Raw genomic sequence first — 8,546 nt, forward strand, 5'->3', positions numbered from 1 at the left:
GCAATATATGAGGTGAAAAAATGAACACATCTTTCGTGCTGATACGAGGCAGAGAAGTGGAAATAGCAGTTGATTACAAATAATTTGCTCTATTCTAGTGTTTGCTTTCTCAGCTGGACTGAGAATAAGGAGCTTTGGAACATATCTCCGTCCGCTGACCGCACAGTGGCATGACGAGCGGCGGCGCGAGACGCATCCTATGAAGACGAAGAGGTCGTAACGTGCTAAACGCTGCCGCGTTATTCTGCGCCATTGCAGGGTATTGCGTTACTGAGCGGCTGTCGCCTTCCAAACGTAATACTACCGTTAGCGCTTTGCAGTTCCCGCCTAGCTCACAGGGCATACCCCTGATTAGGCTCTTCGTGGATATGGCAGAGCGTCATCCTCCCTTATTCAACCATCACAGCACCGCCATCGTGCCTGCACTAAGCCTACCGGCTCCTAAGGCAGTGGACACGGAGATCCCAAAATTCACACCTCTCCCTGATCGCCCGCCGACGACGCTCAACTCGACCTGCCATCGGCACCAGTTATATCAGGTAAGGGCCCACACCATGGCTGGTTTGTTGTCTTCTGGCAATAAGGCAACCTTATGCTGGGCCCGGTTTGCAGGCTTTCACTCTATGACATAGCTATGGCGCTCGGAATTCGCATCTTCTCGTACCCTACGCTACGGCAAAAGGAGCTGCTTCCCTGCGGACTTTAGTCGCTGGCGTCTGACTTTCCTCGGGAAGATCGTGACGGGGTTGTGGCGGCGGTCACCCCATTCAAGGGGGTGCAACAACTGCATGCTGTTCTTTCTGCGGCTGCCACGGGTGGCACACACCGGCTCATGCTATCCGGTGGTCACACGGTTCATTTCAATATGGAGGGCCGCGGACGGCACTGGCATGGTCGGTTCAGCGAGATCACAACTAAGCAGCCTGTGGGCTCTTACTTAGAGATAGTCAACACCGCTGCAAGTCACTCGTCCTGCATATCAGTCGTTTTAACCCTAACTCCCAAACCAGTTGCCACGTTGGCTCAGTGGTTAGGTGCTCGGCTGTAGACCCGAAATATGAGGGTTCGATACCTGCTGCGGCAGTTGCATTTCGATAGATGCAAATTGCAAAAGGACCATGTATTGTGCGATGGGATTGCACGTAAAAGAACCTCAGGGGGTCAAAAGTATCCAGAGAGCCCCCTCCCTATGGCGTCCCTCATAGCCTGAGTCCCTTTGGGATGTCAAACAGCAATAAACATAAAACCTGAAAAAGCGAACTGCCGTAACTGTCGAACGCGCTCTTTGAAAGCATGACTGAAAAAATTGTGTATAGCTAAGGAATTTTCATGAAGCATCTGGGATGGCGCAAAATCTGTCGAGCACGATAACAATAGTTTCAAAGCGGTCTTGTGGGGTCTCGAAAATGAACTGCTGATTACTCAGCTCCCGCGGCAAAACAAGTGATAAGGCTACATGCCCGTGGCGATAAAAAGACAACATAGCAAAATTCGCCTAAGGAGCTTAACGACCGTGCGGGGTACGGCACACCGCTGCTTGGCGGAAGGAACAGCATACTGTTTGCCGTCGTGTGGCAGAACTGAAGTACATGTTTGAATTCCACGTAATAGTTTAATTAGCAATGACTAATTACACAAAATTTAACATACTTTAAGCTAAATAGTGCTTAAATAATTTGTATAGATGGCTCAGAAGCAGCCGATTGAGCTGGTGGCAACGTAATACATCAAGCGTGACATTATTTAGAGGGCTCCCTCCAGGCGAACATTCCCGTCTAATGAGTAGTAGTCGGATTAGTCAATAACAAGCGTCCGCACGTATGCCGGCCGCAGAGCAGGGCGAAATGCGATGATGAGCGGAGCGGAGCATCCGTCGCTCATGCACACGTTCAATCAACCACACGTGTCAACGCTGAGTCAAGCTGGACAGAGAAGGCACCAATGAAGCCATGAGCGCTATGCTATATGTCTTTAATACGCCGTTGGTCCCGTACTAGCGGCGTACTAGTTATTAAAAGCATTGGTACAGTTTACCTGAAACACGCTGTATACATTATGTTGGTGTAGCGGTAGGCTGCCGGCACGGGCATTAAGACCCAGAAGTAGCCAGCTGCAGCAGCCTCGTGGGACGCACTCACGCAGAACACGAGCAGGTGCGGCATGGCCGCTGTAGCGATGCTACGGAGACCTCTGAAACATACATGGTAAAAGTTACACGTGATGAAATACAGTGACGCGTGATGAATAAGAACGATTTTTAAATCAGCTGCTATTTATTGCCATGCTAACGCATAGCTGTGCATCAAGAGTATGCTTCCTGAGGACAAAGAGGATCTTCAGTCGTTTCTTGCCTTGGAAAAGTTATCATAGCACTGGTTACTTCTATTTTCTGGAAAATTTTATCGTCGCTAACTGTCAGCAATGGTAATGGTAGCGAAAAAGGTGCGATTGCGCCGAATATTCTCCCGAGCTGCAAAGTAAGCAGGCACCACGTGAGAGCTGTGAAAGTTCTTGATCACATGTTTTGTCTTTTGTAGCGTTATCAGCATAACCACGTTGGATGAGAGTAATATGTGCGCGAGCACATTTCTTGTGCAGAATGCTGGCTTCTGACTGCCAATATGCAACTTGAAAGTTGATTGCATAGATTGTACTAATATGCAAACACTACTTGTGCGCCAGGCTCTCGATTATTTTATAAAATCTATGCAGAAATACTGTCATGTTTGGGTATCATTATCATTTTCCCCGGTTGTGGACACGAATTGTCGTAGCGTAGCCACAAAAGAGTTCATTGCGTTCTCCCTGCGCACGTTGGACGGGCAGCAGGTAGTTAGTGAACGAAGTTCCCCAAAGCGCCGAGAAGATTTTTCCCCCCGTTTCCCTCATCATCCTGTTATACTCCACCTCAGAAAGTGGCCCGCCTAACGAGTGCCTTCATGGTGGATCAAATGTAAGGCTGCAAAAGGCTTCAAGCCGGTGTTGGCTCTAAGCATCAAAGCTACCCCATTGGTGTATATCCTTTTGGCAGCTCCCTATCATGGATTTGACACTCAGGTGTATTTTGCCCAAAAGATGGTCCTATAGAATTATACAGATCGGCTTGTAACTTCTTTCTCATCCTTTGAGCTGCCAGCTTTTCATAACTTACTCCTACATCTCATAACATCTCTCAATTGGCTCCTGGAGCGACTGTAACAAGACGGGATCCTTGAAACGCCGACGTGTACAGTTTGAGCATACGAACCTAATGTCCAGTGACCGCTTCTGGAAAACATTTTTGTCTTGTTCCGCTTTGAGTGCAGAGAAATATGCATAGATGCCACATTCCTGCAAAACGGAGTTTTTGGGAAACTTAAGCACCAGGCTATATGGATATATAGATATAAATGGATGGATGTGGATATATGTGAACAAGGATTGATGATAAAGTCATTCCGGTGTCAAACTCTTTGCATACATGGATATAAACAAGCTGGATATCCTTGTTTTGAATATTTTCAGTTATTTCCAATCTTTTCGAAAAGAAACTTTTTTTTTGTCCTCAAGGCTGCAGTCTTCGCAGACATCTACACGTTGAACTCTCTCTCTCTCTCTCTCTCTCTCTCTATATATATATATATATATATATATATATATATATATATATATATGGAAGCCTCGCAAGATTCACAACACTCGCTACCTTTCTCATTCAGTGTTTTTTTTGTTCGAAGCTGCAACTACCAGGAACAACGTCGACATCATTGTAGCGTTTATACCACAAATATTTTATCAGAATCGCAAGTAACGCTCCTATAAGGTGTACTCTCCTATAACCACTAGTCTAAGGAAAACACGGACAGTCGAGTGAACTTCCCAGGGCCACTGGCCGTGTTTTCCGCCATACAAAAAGGCGAATAATACTGTGCGAGAAGACCATACAGCACCTTGTTCCATCTTTTCAGATAAAAGAGCTGTGGCACTGTGACCGCAACGCCCACACACCTGCGCCACTCCTGCTGCTCCGCAACGACCCCGAGCAGAAAACCTGTGGCTGCATCAGAGCCAGCGGGCGCCAGCCTCGCAGCAACAACTTCAAGCGGGCTGCCTCAGCCAGAAGGACGAAAGCTGCCGCCCTCAGGATGCTGTCTCGTGCAAGCGTCTCGAGCACGAACTGCGGCTGGTGCTGCCTAGTTCTTTGTGAGTCTGAGATCAGAAAAAGTTGCGATTTTCTTCTCTTCTATCTCGTCGCACCATTTTTGCACCGGGTACAACTTTTCGTGATTGTCTTCCATCTGCGTTTGACAGCGCTAGTTATAATACTAACTTTGCCAACGTGAGACGTGAAAGCTGCTGCTCTCATTCCTAAACCTCTACAACAGTGCCTGTAATCTTAATCTGCATCAACTAAATCTTGGTCTGAGGCATCTATCCATCTGTGAATCCTAGAAATCTCCCCATTCCAGCAATCTGCATAAACGTGGACCACCGGCTGGAAGTTGATTTGGAGCCCAGATCTTCCCGTCCTTATTTCCATAATTAGCTCCGCTCATACGGCCCCCCAAGCTCCTCTCTCACTTATCCTGACAAGGACTCAATAAGGCTGGCCTGCCTAATATAAAGCACAAAGCGCACCATTTCTTGATAGGTAGATAGATTCGAAATACTTTTATCCAATTTTATTAGGTAGCTTCCACATGAAAAATCGGGAGCATTGAACAGGCAGATTTAGCACGCAATTTGTTTTCGAAAAAAAATGCGTTGTCCTTGATTGTCTCCGGAATATGAGAGCCGGCAAAATATCGCGCATCATGCAGCTAAAATCGCCGGTGCACTCGGTGAGGTTCTAGGTAGGCGTTTTTGCGGTCTTGGTTGTTTACATCCAAGCGGTTACTGCCACAAATAACTTCATGGGCTTCCTGCATAATAATGAGAGGCAATCAGTTAGCGGTCCGTAGAGGTTTCCATGTCGTTCAACACACAGAACGGGCAAATAGGAAGGAGAAAAACAAGGAGCGACGACAGAAATATAGGGACAAAACCGGCGCATATACACAATTTTTGCTGACAGTGAGCTCACGCATAAGCTAACCAGCCATTGCCGCAATGAAAATGGAACAGTCACAAGAAAAAAGAACTTGGCCTGCTTAATGATGTGGCTGCTATCGTAGGGACTACTAACATCAAGGCCCTGACATTATGGTCGATGCGCTGGAAGAAAAGCACGTAACCTCTTGAATATGATGGGCTGAAGCTGAGAAGTTTCGCAACGCGGATGCTGCAACTTGTTTCTTGCTTTGTTAGTTTCATTGTCGGGCATACATTCCTGCGAAGTGATCTTTCCACGTCTGGGCAACACTAGACCAATGAGGGGTGCATTTTTTGCTTAAGTTCATAGGACAAAGCCAATATTACAGGAGTGAGATGGTACTTGACCGTTTTTGAAACTGCTGCGAGAATTTTGCCGTGTGCGCTCGGAGACGCCTACGCTGCTAGACTTCTTGAACGTATGCGCTACTTAGAAACTAGGTGGCACAAAGACGCATGGCACAAGCGCAAACTTACAACTGTTTATAACCTACCTAGCGGCTCATTTACATACAGACGTTGTCATAATCACAAAAATACCGTAATGCATTTATGTGGCCATTTCTACATTGTCTACTACCCCGCATCTGCATTTATATCATATTTATCTCATTTTTTGTGAGGATGGCAGATTATACTTACGAATGCCCTGAGCATGACAGTTTTAGGCCGACGCATGCGCTACAGAAACGGGCGATCATAGCACTGAAATCTTTCTTCGAGGACAGTGGCATCCACGGGAGATACTATATATTGCTTGTGTAAATTATTTGATTGTTCGCCTCGGCTGTGCTGTCCTGTGTCCTGGAAATCAATTATATGTGTTTTATTCATGTACCTGATGTATGTGATATTGTTACTGCTCATTGTTCCTCTTCCATTCTACCTTGTGCCGGTGAGCAGGTTACATCACAAGGTCCCATAAGTTCTCTCGACCAATCAGCGAATTTAGTGACATTGGATATTGGCGCGGTTTTGGTGTGACAGCTCTGGTATCGCGTAAAAATTGCAGTTTGGTTTAGGGCCGAAAGAACTAGATGATTAATATATTAGGATACAAGTAAAAAAAACAACAGTTAACTCTAGGTCACAATTAACTATGTTTCATACATTATCTGGACGCAGGGACCGCACCATCGTTCTCTACTGAACTTCATCAAATCAGATAACCTTTTTCCATTCATTTAATCTCTACTACATCATTCATCACATCTTCACCCATAATTGATGCCCTGGGGCAATTAATTTCGCTTAAAAAAAACTCTAGGTCACGGTTCCAGGCGACTTGTATTACTTCTCTAGCCAATCGCGACTGTATACGAAATCAACTTTTTAATGTTTTACTTTATTACACAAGCCACGCGTAAGAATTCTAGAGCTTATAATTTTTCTTCTTGTGATTAGCTTCTTGTTAGGTAAAAGAAAAGTTCTAACAACAGACTACATTTTTGTCGCGGAAGAATTTTGTATGGCGGTCCCGAATGTGGGTGGAGCTTTACTGCAGACTTAGTTGTACCTGGCTCCATACTTGTTCGCATCTGCGTCCGGTGCATGTTGTCGGCAATGCCGAATGCAGGTACATGAATTGCGTAAGTGACACTGACAAGGCCGACAAGTCACCACGGGCGCAATGCGTATTTGATGCGCCATTTGCAAAAGGTATTTACCTGCATTCGATATGAGCCAATTTGTCGAACAACGCACCTGGTGAGCTATCGGTCATACGTCGCGTGCCATCAACTGAGGATGTCCTGCGCCACCGGCAATGCTACAGCGCTGAATTTAATCGCATTTCTTTGGAACACTCTGGTGGTTGACCTCGTATGAACCTGGGGCAGGTCATGAGACACTTCAATCGAGATGGTTGCTCATAGAGCCAGTTGTTGATGACCCACGTATTTTAAAGAAAAACTTCGACTATTACTAGAGCACGGAGCATGAGAGATTGAGGGAGAAAGCCGGGCCAAAATCTGAGTTAGATTTCTGGAGAGTCTCCAACAGCTCAGCGATTGGCTGAAGCAGCCGAAGTGTTTTTGAGGCTAAGGCGCAAAGAAAATTGCTGTGATACTTTGACGGCATCTACGTCCCGGCTATAGAAAGCTTTAACTTTTATGTATTTTCGTAAAACTGCTCTTTTGTACAAAACTGAAGCACACAAATACAAAAAGCGGAAACCTTCCACAATATAGGCGTCTTCTTTTTATTAAAGCGCATCCGGATATAAGATTTTGATGGTTAGCAAAAAAACTTCATTGTTAGTCGCGGGTATCGAGCTAAGCTGCTACGCAACTAGATATACATTCCAGTTGTTATGACTCCCCAAGCGGCTATTCTGCAACAGGCTTTCTAGTTTGCAGTTTGCCTTCTTGCAGACAATAGAGGAAATCGCCTTAAGCTCAGCAGAATATGAAGCGCTCGGCAGGTCGGTGGCATATATCGAACCAGCGCTAGCTGATTATTCCTTCGGGACGAGTATACAGCCACCTTCGTAACCAAGCTTTCCGCGGGTTTGCAGTCCCTGCACAGCGAGTGGAGCCATACATTTTCAGGCATTTTTTGACACAAAACTTATCCTCTACTGATGAAAATAGATATTTCATTACCGAAATGAACTTGGAAAATAAAGGCAGTAATGTCCTGTCAGATACCTTCAAGAATGTTGGTCAGATTAATCCTTTTGATGTCTGACGTTACGTGCACTGCCTTGGAGGGACTGCTGTGGCACGCCTTCTGCCCACGGATGGGCCAGTGCAAATTTGGGCCGACAGCGTGTGCTGCCTCCAGGCTATAGGGTCAGGGAACAAAGCAGGGCTGCACTTCTCGCTCTGCTCCAGGCGGCAGGGGCCACAGCTGGCGGCACCCTGAGTGTAACTGGTCCTAAGCGGGAGGCTCTGGCTCTTGGGTGGACGTGGAGCGGAGACGAGGAGGTGCCCCCCACAAGCGTCGGTCACCTGCTCTGGTGTCGCGCCGAATGCACCGGCTACCCTCCCCCCCCCCCCCCCCCCCCCCGCCTCCGGCTCTCACAAGGGCGGGTTGCGGCGCAGCTGGAGCGGCAGTGGCATAGTGGTGGTCGCCAGGAGTCCCCATCGGCTTCTGTTCGAGCTGCTGCTGCTACTGCTTCTAGATGTGTGCCTGGACAGCGAGGACAATTTTGTTATTTTTATATTTATTTACTTTCAATTCGTTTTTGACTTCAATAGATATGCATGCTACAATGAGTAAAAACGATCAAAATTCACTTTGTATGTTTCGTACTGGAGACGATAGCATCTTTAATGGTAAGAGTCGAGACAGGAATAAAGTTCCACTCGACTCTTGCTCTAGGAATAACGAATTTTTATAGGTGTTCGTGGGCTGAAATTGTGCAACAATAATTTGTGTATCTAAAGCGAGCTAGGTAGAAAATGAGGAAAAAGTAGCAGCGAAAACTCCTCGTGGGTAAACATTTGAGCTTTAGGGAAGAAAATTGAGTGTAA

At 46.3% G+C, this 8,546-nt stretch overlaps 1 protein-coding gene across 1 annotated transcript; it reads left to right on the top strand.

The window, feature by feature from the left end:
* The first annotated feature begins 216 nt into the window (after nucleotides 1-216).
* LOC144101612 (uncharacterized) lies at nucleotides 217-8,055 on the top strand. Its single transcript, XM_077634758.1, has 3 exons — nucleotides 217-539; nucleotides 3,948-4,182; nucleotides 7,905-8,055. Exons 1-3 carry the CDS (start codon nucleotides 369-371, stop codon nucleotides 7,949-7,951), a joined length of 453 nt encoding a protein of 150 aa, XP_077490884.1. The 5' UTR covers nucleotides 217-368; the 3' UTR covers nucleotides 7,952-8,055.
* Nucleotides 8,056-8,546: the final 491 nt, after the last annotated feature.

This window comes from Amblyomma americanum, chromosome 1, assembly GCF_052857255.1.
Source record: "Amblyomma americanum isolate KBUSLIRL-KWMA chromosome 1, ASM5285725v1, whole genome shotgun sequence".
NCBI classification, from domain to species: domain Eukaryota; kingdom Metazoa; phylum Arthropoda; class Arachnida; order Ixodida; family Ixodidae; genus Amblyomma; species Amblyomma americanum.